Source organism: Oncorhynchus tshawytscha, linkage group LG28, assembly GCF_018296145.1.
Source record: "Oncorhynchus tshawytscha isolate Ot180627B linkage group LG28, Otsh_v2.0, whole genome shotgun sequence".
Classification (NCBI taxonomy): Eukaryota; Metazoa; Chordata; class Actinopteri; order Salmoniformes; family Salmonidae; genus Oncorhynchus; species Oncorhynchus tshawytscha.
This window is the reverse complement of record NC_056456.1, coordinates 44,851,819-44,871,949: the sequence shown is the minus strand read 5'-3', so window position 1 is coordinate 44,871,949 and position 20,131 is coordinate 44,851,819. Positions and strand designations below refer to the sequence as shown.

The window sequence follows — 20,131 nt, the reverse complement described above, 5'->3', positions numbered from 1 at the left end:
CCTCTCCTTGCCCCCTTACCTCTAATTTTCCCTCCTCCTCTCCTTGTACCCTCCCTCTAATTTCCCTCCTCCTCTCCTTGCCCCCTCCTTCTAATTTTAACACCTCCACTCCCTCCTCCTCTCTTTACCCCTCCCTCTAATTTTAACACCTCCACTCCCTCCTCCTCTCTTTACCCCCTCCCTCTAATTTTAACACCTCCACTCCCTCCTCCTCTCTTTACCCCCTCCCTCTAATTTTAACACCTCCACTCCCTCCTCCTCTCCTTGTCCCCTCCCTCTAATTTTCCCACCTCCACTCGCCCCTCCTCTCCTTACCCCCTCCCACTAATTTTCACACCATACCAAACACAATCCTTTATTGTCATTTCCCTCCTGTTTCTTCCTCTCTGACACACCAACAGACAGGAACGAGGTCATAATCGTGAGACGACGGATTATTGTGTCCAGTCAGGGATTACATAATTGGTTTTCCGTCTGTTTTCTACAGATGTTTATTTTCTTCTTCACAATAAGAACGACTTCAATCTGCATATACTGTAGGTGATGAGGAAATTAAACCTCTATCTGCACGTCACTAAAAGCTAATGTGATGCAGCTGTTAGTAACCGGACCATGAAGAGAATACATCACTCAGAAGCTAAGCTTCCCCTACTCACTCCCCAAACCCTTGCCTCCTCCTTCCAAAGATCTGAGGTCACTCAGACCTGATTATATGTTATCTGAGACAGCCAGGAAGGACTGACTCAACCTCCTCAGAATGTTTCTGACACAATTCCAATCCTAACCCCATCCATAGCCCCTACTCCTAGAAACTAATGTAGAACAGCGAAATGGGACAGGGACTCACCAGCCTCCGTTAGAGTGTAGCTGGCTGAGACTCCAACAGTGTTGGTAACCTCACAGGAGAAGATACCAAGGTCCTCCAGACTAGGAGCATTAAAGATTGCTCTGGACCTGAGGAGACAGCATGACAATGAACTAACACAGAGAGCAGAAACAGACTGGAGCACCAGGCAAAGGACACACAGAACCTACTTTCCCCCTCTGTGACCATGGTATAGAAACAGAACTTACTTCTCCCCCTCTGTGACCATGGTTTAGAAACAGTACTTACTTGCCCCCCTCTGTGACGATGGTGAGTCTGGAGGTGTCTGTCAGAGTCTTGTAGTTCTTAGACCAGATGAACTCTGACCCCTCGGCCATCTCAGAACACTCAAAGATCATGGAGATCACACCATCATCATCCACATCCAGTATTATCTCATGAGTACCTGTGGGGTACATGTTACATAGAGGAGAGAAACAGAGAAGGAGAAGAGATTTGATTTTAAAAATACCTTTATTAACCCAATAGTTACATCAATAAAAGCACGGACCTAGAATATTAGAACCAAGCCCCCCTCATTGTTCACTCTACATAGAAGTCGTGAGACAGACAGAGAGACAGAGAGACAGAGAGACAGAGAGACAGAGAGACAGAGAGACAGAGAGACAGAGACAGACAGACAGACAGACAGACAGACAGACAGACAGACAGACAGACAGACAGACAGACAGACAGACAGACAGACAGACAGACAGACAGACAGACAGACAGACAGACAGACAGACAGACAGACAGACAGACAGACAGACAGACAGAACTACTGTACACACCAGGCATGGTTAGAGCCAGAACAGGTCCTAACACAGCAGAAGTCTTTCCCACTCCAGCCAGGTTCTGAGCACGCACCCTGAACACATAGGACCTGCCTGCAATCAGACCATTGACCTGGAGAACACACACAAGGAGGGAGAGGAACAACACACATTGCTGTTAGCTAACACACTACAACTCCACCATCTGACTTTCCAGGAAGCCATCAGGTGGCTTTGTCCTAAACTACTTGGAATCGATGGAACGCTAACCTTGGTGGCCTTCCCAAGGACCACTATAGAATGCTGACAGGTATGGGTATAGACAGGGTCCTCTATGGCAGATATTTGGACACATCCTAACCTTCATGTACTTCAACTTGGTGGCCTTCTCATGTACTCCCTTCCAGTCCTCCCCTGCCACGGCCTGCTTGATGTCCACATAGAAGCCGTTAACAGGAGTACGGCCATCGAAGGTAGGGGGTTCCCACAGCAACACCAGGGAACTGTCACGCACCTCCAACACATGGAGATCATGAGGAGCACCTGGAGAGACAGACAGGTAGAGAGAGCGACCATGGGGAGCACCGGGAGAGACAGACAGGTAGAGGTTACTGTACTGTACATCCGTTCCTAAGTCTGACCATGTAACTTGACCAGAGGTTTGGGGTCAATTCCAATTAAATTCCAGTAAGAAATTTAACTGAATTTCAGCGTTCCTAATCGAAAGGCATTGAAGATAATTGGAATTTTGGTGTACTTCTTGAATTGTAATTGACCCCAACCCTGCTTGACCAGGAAAACCCTCTAGTTCTGATCCTGTGAGGAATTGTTCTGTGGTAGGGTAGAAGCGTACGTGGCTTAAAGATTGTTCATTTTTTACACTCCAGGGATAGGGTATAGGTTAAAGGGTATAGGATATAGGGTAGTGTAAGGTTAGGGTATATGGTAAGGTTAGGGTATAGGGTAAGGTTAGGGTAAGGTTAGTGTATAGGTTAAGGTTAGGGTAAGGTTAGGGTATAGGAGATAGGGTAGTGTAAGGTTAGGGTATAGGGTAAGGTTAGGGTATAGGGTAGTGTAAGGTTAGGGTATAGGGTAAGGCTAGGGTATAGGGTAAGGTTAGGGTATAGGGTAGTGTAAGGTTAGGGTATAGGTTAGGGTAAGGTTAGGGGGTAGGTTAGGGGTATAGGGTAAGGGTAAGGTTAGGGTATAGGGTAAGGTTAGGGTATAGGGTAAGGTTAGGGTAAGGTTAGGGTATAGGATATAGGGTAGTGTAAGGTTAGGGTATAGGATATAGGGTAGTGTAAGGTTAGGGTATAGGTTAAGGTTAGGGTAAGGTTAGTGTATAGGGTAAGGTTAGGGTATAGGGTAAGGTTAGGGTATAGGGTAATGTTAGTGTATAGGGTAAGGTTAGTGTAGAGGGTAAGGTTAGGGTATAGGGTAAGGTTAGGGTATAGGGTAATGTTAGTGTATAGGGTAAGGTTAGTGTAGAGGGTAAGGTTAGGGTATAGGGTAAGGTTAAGGTAAGGTTAGTGGATAGGGTAAGGTTAGGGTAAGGTTAGGGTATAGGTTAAAGGGTATAGGATAGTGTAAGGTTAGGGTAAGGTTAGTGTATAGGGTAAGGTTAGGGTATAGGGTAAGGTTAGGGTATAGGGTAAGGTTAGGGTAAGGTTAGGGTATAGGGTAAGGTTAGTGTATAGGGTAAGGTTAGGGTATAGGGTAAGGTTAGGGTATAGGATATAGGGTAGTGTAAGGTTAAGGTATAGGGTAAGGTTAGGGTATAGGATAAGGTTAGGGTAAGGTTAGGGTATAGGGAAAGGTTAAGGTATAGGGTTAGTGTATAAGGTAAGGTTAGGGTATAGGGTAAGGTTAGGGTATAGGGTTAGGGTATAGGGTATAGGGTAAGGTTAGGGTATAGGGTAAGGTTAGTGTATAGGGTAAAGTTAGGGTATAGGGTAAGGCTAGGGTATAGGGTAAGGTTAGGGTAAGGTTAGGGTATAGGGAAAGGTTAAGGTATAGGGTTAGTGTATAAGGTAAGGTTAGGGTATAGGGTAAGGTTAGGGTATAGGGTTAGGGTATAGGGTAAGGTTAGGGTATAGGGTAAGGGTACCTGGCTTAGCAATGGTCCATTCTTTACACTCTAGAGCTGCGCTGGGCAGAGAGGCCTCGCTGACCCCGGCCATGTTGATGGCTCGCACTTGGAACTGGTAGAACAAGTTCTCCTTCAGGTTCTCTGCCTGGACACACATAGCACACCCAGGAAGGACACACCCAGGAAGGACACACCCAGGAAGGACACACATAGCAAACCCAGGAAGGACACACCCAGGAAGGACACACCCAGAAAGGACACACCCAGAAAGGACACACCCAGGAAGGACACACATAGCACACCCAGAAAGGACACACATAGCACACCCAGGAAGGACACACCCAGGAAGGACACACATAGCACACCCAGGAAGGACACACATAGCACACCCAGGAAGAACACACATAGCACACCCAGGAAGGACACACAGAGCACACCCAGGAAGGACACACAGAGCACACCCAGGAAGGACACACAGAGCACACCCAGGAAGGACACACAGAGCACACCCAGGAAGGACACACCCAGGAAGGACACACCCAGGAAGGACACACCCAGGAAGGACACACAGAGCACACCCAGGAAGGACACACCCAGAAGGACACACCCAGGAAGGACACACAGAGCACACCCAGGAAGGACACACCCAGGAAGGACACACCCAGGAAGGACACACAGAGCACACCCAGGAAGGAGACACAGAGCACACCCAGGAAGGACACACAGAGCACACCCAGGAAGGACACACCCAGGAAGACACACCCAGGAGGACACACCCAGGAAGGACACACCCAGGAAGGACACACAGAGCACACCCAGGAAGGACACACAGAGCACACCCAGGAAGGACACACCCAGGAAGGACACACCCAGGAACCCAGGAACACACCCAGGAAGGACACACCCAGGAAGGACACACCCAGGAAGGACACACCCAGGAAGGACACACCCAGGAAGGACACACCCAGGAAGGTTAGAGGCTTTATCAACGCACCCTACAGCTTTAATAACACACTACTACCCCGTCGCTGTAATAGTGCAATGTATCAATCCATCAATTTAGAACAAAAACATTTGTTTGGCCAGAGCCAAAAGAAGAGTACTTCATTGTTAATTCTATGCCATTTGCCATTTGTCTTAAAATGCCTTACCTTATAGGAAGTACAGGTGACAGCCTTGGGGTTGAGTTCATGCCACTGTCCTCCAACTCCACCCTTTACTGTCCTGTAGTCCACAAAGTATCCTCTGATGTCAGCTCCCCCGGTCACCACCGGCTCCCTCCAGGCTAACACCATGTAGTCACGAGCTGCCTCCATCAGGTGGACTCCACTGGGGACACCAGGGATGGCTGGGGGGGGGTTACCTCAGGTTAACAGGGAGGATGGGACAGGGAGGGTGGGACAGGGAGGGGAGGGGAGGATGGGACAGGGAGGGGAGGGTGGGACAGGGAGGGGAGGGGAGGATGGGACAGGGAGGGAGGGTGGGACAGGGGAGGGGAGGATGGGACAGGGAGGGAGGATGGGACAGGGAGGGGAGGATGGGACAGGGGGTATGGGACAGGGAGGGGCGGATGGGACAGGGCGGATGGGACAGGGAGGGGGTGGGACAAGGAGAAAGGGACAGGGAGGGCGGATGGGACAGGGAGGGAGGATGGGACAAGGAGGGGAGGATGGGACAGGTAGGATGGGACAGGGAGGGGAGGATGGGACAGGGAGGGGAGGATGGGACAGGGAGATGGGACAGGGAGAGGAGGATGGGACAAGTAGGATGGGACAGGGAGGATGGGACAGGGAGGGGAGGATGGGACAGGGCAGATGGGACAGGGAGGGGAGGATGGGACAGGGTGGGGAGGATGGGACAGGGAGGGGAGGATGGGACAGGGAGGGGAGGATGGGACAGGGAGGGGAGGATGGGACAGGGCGGATAGCTTTGGCTTTTGAGGAATTGTCTTATATACACTGAGAAATACATCCTACAGTTCTGGACAAACATAGAGCTGAGGAATTGTCTTATATACAGTGAGAAATACATGCTAAAGATCTGGACTAACAGAGCTGAGGAATACAGTGAGAAATAGTAGCGTACTGTTAAAAGCAACAACTGAAACCCCCAAGATCTTCACCTCATATTCCTTCTTTGTTATATTGCAATCTATACAGTAAATCCAGTTCTGTAAAGTCTTACCGATGCCAGCCTTGACGACCACGGCCTCCGACTCCAAAGAGCTGTGACTGTACCCTGCTGCGTTCACCGCCTTCACACGGAACACACACGACTCTCCTGTGTTCAGACCGTGGCACACAAACCTATTGGGACAGGAATACGTATGGTTATTGATTTGGATTATTGAATGAATGAATGACTGATTTATTGATTGATTTTTGAATGAAAAAAATGAATGAATTAATGGATGGATGAATTAATGAAGGAAATATTGGATGAAAGGAAGATTTAATGAATGAAAAAATGAATAAATGGTTGATTGGGTGATTGATTGAATTGCTATAATGTAACGTACCTGGTTCCTTTAACAGGCTTGTTGTTTGCGGGTGTCCAGACATCACTGCCCGCCACAGTATAGTTGATGTAATATCCCACCAGGTGTTTTACATCCTTAGACGCCCCCCAGGAAACAACGACTGATGTATCTGTGTTCCTAGTGGCTACGGCTGGGCCGGGGGCCGCAGGCAGGTCTGAGAGCGAGGGAGATGGGGGGAGCAGAGTACAGTAGTCCAGTATATATAGTAATATGTCTTTATCTCTCTACTCACCCAGCATGTCTCCTACAGTGATATCTCCAGTAGCAGAAGAGGCCTCAGTCATCCCAGCAGAGTTACTGTATATATCTACAGTATATCTCTCTATAGTCCAGCATATATCTCAATATGTCTTTATCTCTCTACTCACCCAGCATGTCTCCTACAGTGATATCTCCAGTAGCAGAGGAGGCCTCAGACATCCCAGCAGAGTTACAGCAGCGGACTCTGAAGCTGTAGCTCTTCCCCTCTGCCAGATCAAACAGCGCGAAGCGAGGAGACTTGACGGGCATCCCTGTGTTGGCCCTCTGCCAGCACTCACTACCAGCAACACACTGGCAAAATAAACACCCAGGACTGGTCAACACCGGCATACAGGCTCATCAATCAGTCAACCAACCTGACCATCATCCTTCCTTTCCCCAACAACTCTAAGGCTAACGCCCTGCAGCACTCACATCTGTAATCATGAAATGCTTTGAAAGGCTTGTTATGGCACACATCAGCTCCATCATCCCAGAATCTAGGACTTAACACTCCTGGACTTCCTGACGGGTACCCCAGGTGGTGAGGGTAGGCAACAACAAATCCACCATGCTGACCATCAACACTGGGGCCCCTCAGGGGTGTGTGCTTAATCCACTCCTATACTCCCTGTTCACCCATGCACGACTCCAAGAATACCATCAGGTTTGCTAACGGCACGACTCAGTCACACAAACACACACACACACACTTAATTTGCTCACACACACATAATGTGCACACACATTCATACTGACTCGACACCAAGGGCTCCCAAACTGTTTTGACCCACAACCCCATTTTGATATCTGTAAATTCTCACGACCCCAACCATGTGAAAATAAATTATGTCCTTAAAAACCTCTTCGGGATAGGGTGCAGCATTTTCACTTTTGGATAAATAGCGTGCCCGATTTCAACTCCTGGTACTCATCCCCAGAATATAAGATATGCATATTATTAGTAGATATGGATAGAAAACACACTGACGTTTCTAAAACTGTTTGAATCATGTCTGTGAGTATAACAGAACTTATGTAGCAGGCAAAACCTCGAGGACAAACCATTCAGATTATTTATTTTTTGAGGTCACAGTCTATTAAATGAGCTTTCATTGGGAAACCAAAATTCTAAGGGACTTGTTTCCAGTTCCTACCGCTTCCACTGGATATCACCAGTCTTGAAAATTGGTTGAGGTTATTCCTTTGTGTAATGAAGAAGTACGGCCATCTTGAATGACTGTCACGTTATGTGTACTGTTTGAGAGTTGCGCAAGACCAGAAAAGTAGCGTTAGTTTGTTGTCATCCTGTATTGAAAACAGATAGACCCGTCTTAATTTTGATCGATTATTAACGTTTAAAAATACCTAAAGTTGTATTACAAAAGTAGTTTGAAATGTTTTGGCAAAGTTTACAGGTAACTTTTGAGATATTTTGTAGTGACTTTGCCCAAATTTGAAGCTGTGTTTTTCTGGATCAAACGCGCCAAATAAATGGACATTTTGGATAGATATCGACGGAATTAATCGAACAAAAGACCTTTTGTGATGTTTATGGGACATATTGGAGTGCCAACAAAAGAAGCTCATCAAAGGTAAGGCATGATTTATATTTTATTTCTGCGTTTTGTGTAGCGCCTGCAGGGTTGAAATATGCTTTCTCTCTTTGTTTACAGCTTTGCTATCATCAGATACTAGCATCTTATGCTTTCGCCGAAAAGCCTTTTTAAAATCTGACATGTTGGCTGAATTCACAACGAGTGTAGCTTTAATTTGGTATCTTACATGTGTGATTTAATGAAAGTAAAATTTTTATACTATTTTATTTGAATTTGGCGCTCTACATTTCCCTGGCCATTGGCCAAGTGGGACGCAAGCGTCCCGCCTATCCCAGAGAGGTTTTTAACAGTCAATGTTTACTTTTTATTTGGGTCTATGGCAGTCAATTGAAAAACATTCTGAATCCAGTTTCAAAAATACAATGTCCAATCATGACATCAGGGATCTTCAGGTCAGAGATCTAGAAATAGGCCCAAGTTGGAATTCCAATTTGGGTGACCGATTCTTCCCAGTTGGAGCTCATTTTCTTTTCAAAATTCCAAGTTGGGTGACCAATTCTTCCCAGTCGGAGCTCGTTTTTTCATAATTCCAAGTTGGGTGACCGATTCTTCTCAGTTGGAGCTCTTTTTTTTACAAAATTCCAAGTCGATGGGCCGATTCTTCCCAGTTGGAGCTCGTGTTTGCATAATTCCAAGTGCTTTCTTTAATTAAAAAATCATCATTAACACATACCACGCTGCATTTTGGTCCGCTCCTTACGACGATCGTGACAGTCACGTTCTGACCCTAGTTCTTGTGTTATTTGTTTGTTTTAGTTGGTCAGGACGTGAGTTGGGTGGGCATTCTATGTTCTGTGTTTCTAGGTTGGTTTTCTGTGTTCGGCCTAGTATGGTTCTCAATCAGAGGCAGGTGTCGTTAGTTGTCTCTGATTGAGAATCATACTTAGGTAGCCTGGGTTTCAATGTTGTTTTGTGGGTGATTGTTTCCGTGTCTGTGTTTATTCGCCACACGGTACTGTTTCGGTTTGTTCACATTTATTGTTTTTGTATTCATAGTGTTCAGTTTATGTTTTTTAAATAAACAACCATGGACACTTACCACGCTGCGCATTGGTCCTCCGATCCTTCTCGCTTCTCCTCCTCAGACGAAGAGGAGGAGGAAAACCCTTACATTCTCCCCTGACACATAGTCATCTGGCTCTGTAGCATCTGTTGCCCTCTTTGTGAAGAACATGCAGACAGTTTTTTTTCACATTGAGATGCAAACACGAGTCACTGAGCCACTTTGTAACCTGGACCATTACAGTAGTGAGTTCTTGTGTAGCTTGTTGTTTGCTCTTTGCATGCACATATATCACTGTATCATCTGCATACATTTGAACTTCAGACCCAGTACAGACAGAAGGCAGACCATTAATGTACAGGATGAACAGTATTGACCTTTGGGGCACGCCCACATTATAGCTAAGAGTGGGCAACAGTTAGTTTTGACTATTACGCTGATGACCAACTTTTTAAAGGTTCTAGATTTGTTAAACAACAGGTTCATATTTTTACTAAATTAATGCAACAGGTTGAAAGGATTAGATTACTGGAAAGGGGTTACGGGTTTGTTTATTGTTTATTTTAGGTGTCTATTTCACTTAATGAAACACTGCATTATGTGATGTGTTTTGAGTAGGATTCTTCCTTCCGGGACTGATGGAAGTCCACTACATTATGTATGTTAAGGGAGACGTAGGAGATCACATCTCAAACAACTTTTTATTAAAGGCCTGGGATCAAATATCACTGATTCCTTACGCTGAGAAATTGACTACATTTGCAACAGAAAAAAGTGTTACATTTCGAGGGGTAACAGGAACTATCTGAGGTGAAACAGCTACTACATATGTCGTTGGACATTGGTCTAGTAATGATACCAGGATAATTTTACATAGTTATGGAAAAGGGAGACCAGTCATATAATATAATATGGGAGTGAATTGTTAGACTCGGTGGTGAGATACGTGTTGCTGTGTCTAAGGGTAGAACATGATAAATTAACCTCACATAAACGTTGGGGTAGATTACAACAAACAATTAATGATTTGAAGGAATACAGTGGACTTATTATCAGGTTTTCTTTGTAGTTTAAACTTTTTGCTTGCTGAATTGGTGTAGTATAGTGAACGCTAACTAAATGTTTTGTGGGGGGGGCGGGGTTTGGGAAAATGGGGGTTTCAGTGTCTTTGAAATGCTTCCCGGGGCTGTGGTCTTGGGAAGAGCAGTGAGTGAGATTAAGGCGTTAAACTGTCATGGCCTGGCCATTTTTGTTTGGGTTAGGGTTAGGGTTAACCCTAACCCAACATACTGTTGTTATGACTATTTGTTGGTGTTTTTAAAATACTGTGTTTGATTTGTGTATTCTATTTCCTTTGGGTTTAGTGAGTTTTCCATTTGTCTTAGTGCCACGGTATCTTAAAGGGGCCCACACACACATGGAATTTTACGGGAAGTTGTTATTTTCTGAGTTTTAATTAAACACATTAATTATTTTGATAAAGAACTTTACTGGAAACCTGGGATACGACATGTATGAAATGTTTGACTGTTTTTCATTAATTTGTCTCATATAGTAAGAAACACTTCTTTGACGGGTTTCTATGACCTCTGACCTCTGTCCTGACTTTCCAGTGTGGTTTGATCACCCTCATTGGAAAGCCATTTGGATAATGAATTTAAGGTAATTTGTAATACCTATTTGAAGGTAATTTGTAATATTGATAATTATGATGAAGTTTATAGTTCTTTTCCATATTTCTGATTTGGACCAATGTGAAGAAGGAGAGGGCGTTGCCTTTGATTAAGGGTAGGCTGCCTGTCTATTTTCCTACAATTATTTTTCTTTATGGAGTTATTAAGGGTAGTGATTCTAATTCAATTTTGTTATTTTAAATGGTTTTGTTTTATTTTTTTGACCAGTAGTTGTGTCTTTTTACACAAAATGGGGGTGGTAACAGTCCTCTGATGTTTTGGATTGAAGTTTACAAGCCTTGAGTGATATGTGAAGGGGTGTTTTGTTGTGTTGTCTGTTCTGTTCTGTTTTGGGTCAAATCTCACCAGATTAGGTCTGCTGGACTGTGGGGATTTCTCCCGATGGGTTAGAGGTCTAACTTCCTGATCCTAGGATTAAGTTGAGTGTGATGGGGAGTTTAAAACAATTTTTAAAAGATGGTTTCAATAGAACGTGTTGTTATTCTCTTTGAAATATGTTTAGACATTGGTATTAAGAATTATTTGTAAAAGTAATAATTTATCATATAGTTAATGCTTGTCTGGATTTCCTGAATAAAAAACGTACTGAACTAAACTGTTGTTCTGATCTGTCCTCTCTTGAGGTTATGATGAAAGGTAACGTCAGTCGGTCGCTTAATGCATGGAAGAGATAATTGGACCGAACAGTGTGTGTACCTCAAAACCCCCCTCTAACTGGCTGAAGAAGAGCGACAAAGGCGTTGAATACGGCCCTGTCTGCACGACTTCTACCAGAGACCTGAGTCCTGAGCCAGCAGCCTGTATGCAGCGTCCAATCAGAACTATCGACTGCTTTTCTCTCATGTCTTTTCTCAGGGGTGTGAGAGGAGTCCACGTGGAGTGAGCATGGGGAGAGATCTGCTCTAATCTTCTCTTATGTTGCTGGTATACTGGTTGACGAATGGACAAGACATTATGGGTAGTAAAGGTGATGGCGGCTCAGGTGAAACATTGAAATTGGGACATTATCGTGGGCCATCCACTTTGAACTGTAAAGCTATCTGAAGAAGACAATGCAGAAAAATCAGTGCCTGAAGGGGGGTTGGGGAGTTGTGCCCAAAATGTATTTGTTAGAATTGTTTATTTGGGGGTATCAGGTTGATTGTAGAGGTCTGCACACTACATAAAATTATAGTAATTTAGAATAAGATTGCATTAAGATACTGATATGTATTATAAAAATAAATTTGATAATAGAATTATACGATTACACTGTATGTTAATATAAATGTACATTCTGCCAATGTTGATGTGTGTTAAAAAAAAAGTTTTACTTTGAGTGATATGACCAATTTGAATCACTGAGCATTGTCATTCTACATTTTGGTTGGATAATTAATTGGGTTGTGATTATGATTTGGAAACTGAACGATTTCTAAAACTGAAGGATTGATTTGAGTTTACTATGTTAACTATATGAGTGAAGCAATAAATGTATTATGGATTGATTATTAAGATGTTATTAAGATGGGCAGGAACACAAGCAATGAGTTATTGCTTTTATGCTTCTTGGTTTATGAAGAATGTATGCATTTTCTACATGTGAATGAATGTTCGCAAATCTTGTAATTTTCTTTTAAGTTGAGAGGATTCTCAAAATGGGGGAATGTGAGAGCAACATTTCAAGATTGTTATAATACTTTTATTGCATCAAATGGTTGTTTTATGCAACAGAATAGAGGATTCTTATAACTATTGTGTCTGTGTGAACTGAAAGTGGGCCTCTAACACTGACAGCAGATTTCCGATGTCTTTTGGGTGATAAAACCTAAAGAGGTCGCTTTCCAGAGCATGAGTTAATGTTTCTGTTCTATATGGTACCAGGGAGAGATGACTCCAGGGCCAGACCTTGGTCTCTACACAAAGATGTTTTTACAGCAGATACTCTGCTGTGAATTATAAGTATATTTAATACAAATCTTAACCTTGTGACCTATTCCATACATCTGTTGTTCATCATGTAGACTGAAAGGGGTGTATCGTGGCTATAAAAGACCTTTGTACTTTTGTCTCGGTGCTCTCAACGAATCATCTGAGGGTGATTCATCAAATAATGGGTAGTCATTTGATTAAGTGTTCAGGAGTCTTATGGCTTGGAGGTTGAAGCTGTTTAGAAGCCTCATGGTGCTCTGGTACCGCTCTGTAGCAGAGAGAACAGTCTATGACTAGGTTGGCTGGAGTCTTTGGCAATTTTTAGGGCTTCCTCTGACACTGCCTGGAATAGAGGTCCTGGATGGCAGGAAGCTTGGCCCCATTGATGTACTGGGCCATTCGCGCTACCCTCTGTAGTGCTTTGCGGTCGGAGCCCAAGCAGTTGCCATACCAGGCAGTGATGCAACCAGTCAGGATACTCTTGATGATGCAGCTGTAGAACCTTTTCAGTCTCCTGAGGGGGAAAAGGTTTTGTCGTGCCCTCTTCACGACTGTCTTGGTGTGCTTGGACCATGTTAGTTTGTTGGTGATGTGGACACCAAGGAACTTGAAGCTCTCAACCTGCTTCACTACAGCCCTGTAGATGAGAATGGGGATGTGCTCAGCCTCTTTTTCCTGTGGTCCACAATCAACTCCTTTGTCTTGATCACGTTGAGGAAGAGGTTGTCCTGGCACCCGGTTGTTGTCCTGGCACCCGGCCAGGTCTCTGACCTCCTCCCTATAGGCTGTCTCATCGTTGTCGGTGATCAGGCCTACCACTATTGTGTCATCGGCAAACTTAATGATGGTGTTGGAGTCGTACCTGGCCGTGCAGTCATGAGTGAACAGGGAGTACAGGAGGGGACTGAGCATGCACCCCTGAGGGGCCCCTGTGTTGAGGATCAGCGTGGCGGGTTTGTTGTTATCTACCCTTACCAGTCCAGGATCCAGTGTCCCGTACAATGATCATATATGCTGCTGCTGCTACTCTTTTTATCATACACTGAGTGTACAAAACATTAGAAACACCTCCCTAATATTGAGTTGTACCCTCTTTTGCCCTCAGAATAGCTCCAACTTGTCCCAAAGCATCCCACAGTCATTTCAAGTTGGCTGGATGTCTTTTGGGTGGTGGACCATTCTTGATACATAAGGGAAACTGGATTGTATTTATCATCATTAGTCATTTAGGTCAACATTGGATCATTCAGAGATCCTCACTGAACTTCTGGAGAGAGTTTGCTGCACTGAAAGTAAAGGGGCTGAATAATTTTGCACGCCCAATTTTTCAGTTTTTGATTTGTTAAAAAAGTTTGAAATATCCAATAAATGTTATTCCACTTCATGATTGTGTCCCACTTGTTGTTGATTCTTCACAAAAAAATACAGTTTTATATCTTTATGTTTGAAGCCTGAAATGTGGCAAAAGGTCGCAAAGTTCAAGGGGGCCGAATACTTTCGCAAGGCACTGTATCTAACCCTACCACTCCAGTATCCCTGCACGTTGTAAAATGGTATTGGAACTTACCCTGTATATATCTTATACTTGACTTTTTAAATGTATGTTTTATAGTACTACTGATATTGATTACTGCATTGTTGGGTTTGAAGCTCACAAGAAAGGCATTTCACTGTACTTGTGCACATGACAATAAAAAGTTGAAACAATCAACCCATCAACCAACCAATCAATCAATAAACCAATAAATGTATCAATCATTAAACCCATCAATCAATCAATCATCCTCTCACCTTCTCAACAAGGTACACAACCCCTTCATGACCTCTTTGAGCGGGCGGAGACCAGGCCAGAACCACGTAGTTCTTCGTTGCCTCGGTAACCACCAGGTCGGTGGGCTCACCTGGTACCACGCCCACTGAGTTGTCAACAAGGGTCAAGGGTCAGGATTATTGTAATTAACATAGTGGAGAGATCTAAAGATAATGTATTGAAAGTACAGATAAAGTGTAGAACTACAGGTCTAACCTGTAGCGTCTTCCTCAGTGAACTTGATCATTCCGGTGAAGGGAGCAGAGGGACCAGCTAAGATACACAGAGACAGCAGGTTACAACAGGTTTCTACTTTGCACAATCTTCCACTGCAAATCTACCATTCCAGTTTTTTACTTGCTATTTTGTATTCACTTTGCCACCATGGCCTTTTTTTTGCCTTTACCTCCCTTATCTCACCTCATTTGCTCACATCGTATATAGACTTGTTTATACTGTATTATTGACTGTATGTTTGTTTTACTCCATGTGTAACTGTGTCGTTGTTTGTGTCGAACTGCTTTGCTTTATCTTGGCCAGGTCGCAATTGTAAATAAGAACTTGTTCTCAACTTGCCTACCTGGTTAAATAAAGGTGAAATAAATAAATAAAAAACAACAGCACATTACAACAGAAGGTTACAACAGCACATAACAACAGAAGGTAACAACAGCATGTTACAACAGCACATTACAACAGCAGGTTACAACAGACGGTAACAACAGAAGGTAAGAACATCACGTTACAACAGAAGGTACCAACATCACAGTACAACAGTAGGTAACAACAGAAGGTAACAACATCACATTACAACAGAAGGTAACAACATCACAGTACAACAGTAGGTAACAACAGAAGATAACAAGATCACGTTACAACAGAAGGTAACAACATCAAATTACAACAGAAGGTAACAACCGAAGGTAACAACATCACGTTACAACAGAAGGTAACAACAGAAGGTAACATCATCACATTACAACAGAAGGTAACAACATCACGTTACAACAGAAGGTAACAACATCACATTACAACAGAAGGTAACAACACCACGTTACAACAGAAGGTAACAACAGAAGGTAACAACATCACGTTACAACAGAAGGTAACAACAGAAGGTAACAACATCACGTTACAACAGAAGGTAACAACATCACGTTACAACAGAAGGTAACAACAGAAGGTAACAACATCACGTTACAACAGAAGGTAACAACAGAAGGTAACAACATCACGTTACAACAGAAGGTAACAACAGAAGGTAACAACATCAGGTAACAACAGAAGGTAACAACAGAAGGTAACAACATCACGTTACAACAGAAGGTAACAACATCACGTTACAACAGAAGGTAACAACAGAAGGTAACAACAGAAGATAACATCACGTTACAACAGAAGGTAACAACATCATATTACAACAGAAGGTAACAACAGAAGGTAACAACAGAAGATAACATCACGTTACAACAGAAGGTAACAACAGAAGGTAACAACATCACGTTACAACAGAAGGTAACAACAGAAGGTAACAACATCATATTAAAACAGAAGGTAACAACAAAAGGTAACAACAGAAGATAACAACATCACGTTACAACTGAAGGTAATAACATCACGTTACAACAGAAGGTAACAACAGAAGGTAACAACATCACGTTACAACAGAAGGTAATAACATCACGTTACAACAGAAGGTAACAACAGAAGGTAACAACATCACGTTACAACAGAAGGTAACAACATCACGTTACAACAGAAGGTACCAACATCACAGTACAACAGAAGGTAACAACATCAAGTTACAACAGAAGGTAACAACAGAAGGTTACAACAGAAGGTAACAACATCACGTTACAATAGAAGGTAACAACAGAAGGTTGTGGCTAACACACCTGGGGCTAACGCACCTAGACTAACACATCTGGGACTAACACACCTAGACTAACACACCTGGGTCTAACACACCTGGGGCTAACACACCTTGTCTAACACACCTAGAGTAACACACCTGGGGCTAACAGACCTGGGCTAACACACCTAGACTAACACACCTGGACTAATACACCTGGACTAACACACCTAGACTAATACACCTGGACTTACACACCTGGACTAATACATCTGGACCAACACACCTAGACTAATACACCTAGACTAACACACCTAGACTAACACACCTGGGGCTAACAAGCCTAGACTAATACACCTAGAATAACACACCTAGACTAACACACCTGAACTAACACACCTGGACTAACACACCTGGACTAACAAACATGGACTAACACACCTGGACTAATACACCTGGACTAACACACCTGGGGCTAACAAACCTAGACTAACACATGGACTAACACACATGGACTAACACACCTGGACTAATAAACCTAGACTAATACACCTGGACTAATACACCTGGACTAATACACCTGGACTAATACACCTGGACTAACACACCTGCACTAACACACCTGGACTAATACACCTGCACGAATACACCTGGACTAACACATCTGGACTAACACATCTGGACTAATACACCTGGACTAACACAACCTGGACTAATACACCTAGACTAATACAACTGGACTAACACACCTGGACTAACACACCTGGACTAATACACCTAGACTAATACACCTGGACTAACACATCTGAACTAATACACCTGGACGAATACACCTAGACTAATACACCTGGACTAACACACCTGGACTAACACACCTGCACGAATACACCTGCACTAACACACCTGGACTAACACACCTGGACTAATACACCTGGACTAACACAACCTGGACTAATACACCTAGACTAATACAACTGGACTAACACACCTGCACTAATACACCTAGACTAATACACCTGGACTAACACACCTGGACTAACACATCTGAACTAATACACCTGGACGAATACACCTAGACTAATACACCTGGACTAACACACCTGGACTAATACACCTGGTCTTATACACCTAGACTAATACACGTGGACAAATACACATAGACTAATACACCTGGGATAACACAAACATAGACTAATACACCTGGACTAACACAGATGGACTAACACACCTGGGATAACACAAACGTAGACTAATACACCTGGACTAACAAACATGGACTAACACACTTGGACTATTACACCTGGGATAACACAAACAAAGACTAATACACCAGGACCAACACACCTGGACTAACACACCTGGACTAATACACCTGGGATAACACAAACGTAAACTAATACACCTGGACTAACACAAACGTAGACTAATACACCTGGACTAACAAACATGGACTAACGCACCTGGACTATTACACCTGGGATAACACAAATGTAGACTAATACACCTGGACTAACAAACCTAGATTAACAAACCTAGACTAACAAAATCAGACTAACACACCTGGACGATTACACCTGGGATAACACAAACCTAGACTAATTCACCTGGACTAACACACCTGGGCTGGAACAAAGCCTAAACAACCAGTAGCTCTCCAGGAGGAGGTTTGGTCACTCCTTTTCTAACCAATCAGATGCTGACCTCGATGGCGAGCCCTGTCGTGGGGGTCTATGGCGGTAACGGGATCAGAGGCTCTAGAAGGTCGGCTGACCCCAGCCCGGTTGATGGCTCTGACTCGGAAGGTATAGCTCCTCCCCTCAATCAGCCCCGTTACTGGGAAACGGGCGTACTTCACAGGGGTGTCGTTACACTGAGCCCAGTGGTGGTGGCCCACCTCACACCTACACGTGCACGCGCGCGCGCACACGCGCACACACACACACACACACACACACACACACACACACACACACACACACACACACACACACACACACACACACACACACACACACACACACACACAGAGAGAGAGAGAGAGAGAAGTACCATGGAGCTAGTCTGTCCAGGTAGATCCGTCTAGAGATGTGGAGAACCACAGAGTACCATGGACCTAGGCTGTCCATGTACAGAAGGTCTAGAGATGTGGAGAACCACAGAAGAAGAGATAGCTAACCTTCACAGAGAGCTAGGAAACCACAGAAGAACAGAAGTTCCTACCTATCAATGAAGTACCCCAAGATGGAGCTGCTTCCCTCCACCGCCGGCTGTTTCCATGTCACCACAACGTAGTCCTTGTTGGCGTCATGGCAACGTACGTCCAGGGGCGCAACGGGAACACCTTCCAACTCCACCTCTTCATCTGTGACACACACAGAGGTAAACACTTGCACACACACACTTGTGAGAACACACATTAACATTTAACCCAACCCTTCTGAATCAGAGAGGTGCGGTGGGTTGCCATAATCAATATCCACGTCTCCGGCGCCCGGGGAACAGTGGGTTAACTGCCTTGCTCAGGGGCAGAACGAAAGAGTTTTACCTTGTCAGCTTGGGGATTCGATCCAGCAACCTTTCGGTTACTGGCCCAAAGCTCTAACGACTAGGCTAATGCCGCCCCACTACACTACCACTCAGACCACTCAGCATTAGGTCTGTCTGTCTGTCACACATCTATCAAACCCTTTAAATCTGTCCTGTAGTCATTCAATGGGGATATAATAAGGTCTGCTTTACCACCCCATCTACAGTCGTGGCCAAAAGTTTTGAGAATGACACAAATATTAATTTTCACAAAGTCTGCTTCATCAGTGTCATTATATATTTTTGTCAGATGTTACTATGGAATACTGAAGTATAATTACAAGCATTTCATAAGTGTCAAAGGCTTTCATTGACAATTACATGAAGTTGATGCAAAGAGTCAATATTTGCAGTGTTGACCCTTCTTTTTCAATACCTCTGCAATCCGCCCTGGCATGCTGTCAGTTAATTTCTGGGCCACATCCTGACTGATGGCAGCCCATTCTTGCATAATCAATGCTTGGAGTTTGTCAGAAGTTGTGGGTTTTTGTTTGTCCACCACCTCTTGAGGATTGACCACAAGTTCTCAATGGGATTAAGGTCTGGGGAGTTTCCTGGCCATGGACCCAAAACATTGATGTTTTGTTCCCCGAGCCACTTAGTTATCACTTTTGCCTTATGGCAAGGTACTCCATCATGCTGAAAAGGCATTGTTTGTCACCAAACTGTTCCTGGATGGTTGGGAGAAGTTGCTCTCGGAGGATGTGTTGGTACCATTCTTTATTCATGACTGTGTTCTAAGGCAAAATTGTGAGTGAGCCCACTGGCTCAGAAGCAACCCCACACATGAATGGTCTCAGGATGCTTTACTGTTGGCATGACACAGGACTGATGGTAGCGCTCACCTTGTCTTCTCCGGACAAGCTTTTTTCCGGATGCCCCAAACAATTGGAAAGGGGATTCAGAGAAAATTACTTTACCCCAGTCCTCAGCAATCCAATCCCTGTACCTTTTGCTAAAACTTTTGGCCACAACTGTACTCTCCTTTCCTCTCTCTGCAGTGTGTTTCTGTGTGTTGGGTGGAGAGGGATATAGAAGCAACTATTCAGGAGATAAAACTGAGACAGAGAGGTACAGACAGTGCTGGGACAGTCACTGGTTAACACTGACCCACTGGTTAACACTGACCCACTAGTTAACACTGCCATTT

The 20,131-nt window shown here is 44.1% G+C and overlaps 1 protein-coding gene across 2 annotated transcripts in view; it reads right to left on the bottom strand.

The window, feature by feature from the left end:
• Positions 1-20,131, bottom strand: part of myom1a (myomesin 1a (skelemin)) — a 78,319-nt gene that overhangs the window by 31,270 nt on the left and 26,918 nt on the right. For both annotated transcript variants that reach the window (XM_042308388.1, XM_042308389.1), the window contains 13 exons: positions 18,616-18,757; positions 18,097-18,296; positions 14,760-14,816; positions 14,525-14,649; positions 6,635-6,818; positions 6,246-6,420; positions 5,912-6,033; positions 4,879-5,075; positions 3,746-3,872; positions 2,000-2,181; positions 1,657-1,771; positions 1,115-1,271; positions 848-954 (listed from right to left, as the gene is read on the bottom strand). In XM_042308388.1, the coding sequence (XP_042164322.1) occupies positions 848-954; positions 1,115-1,271; positions 1,657-1,771; positions 2,000-2,181; positions 3,746-3,872; positions 4,879-5,075; positions 5,912-6,033; positions 6,246-6,420; positions 6,635-6,818; positions 14,525-14,649; positions 14,760-14,816; positions 18,097-18,296; positions 18,616-18,757 (1,890 nt within the window). The remainder of the gene's footprint in view (positions 1-847; positions 955-1,114; positions 1,272-1,656; positions 1,772-1,999; positions 2,182-3,745; positions 3,873-4,878; positions 5,076-5,911; positions 6,034-6,245; positions 6,421-6,634; positions 6,819-14,524; positions 14,650-14,759; positions 14,817-18,096; positions 18,297-18,615; positions 18,758-20,131) is intronic.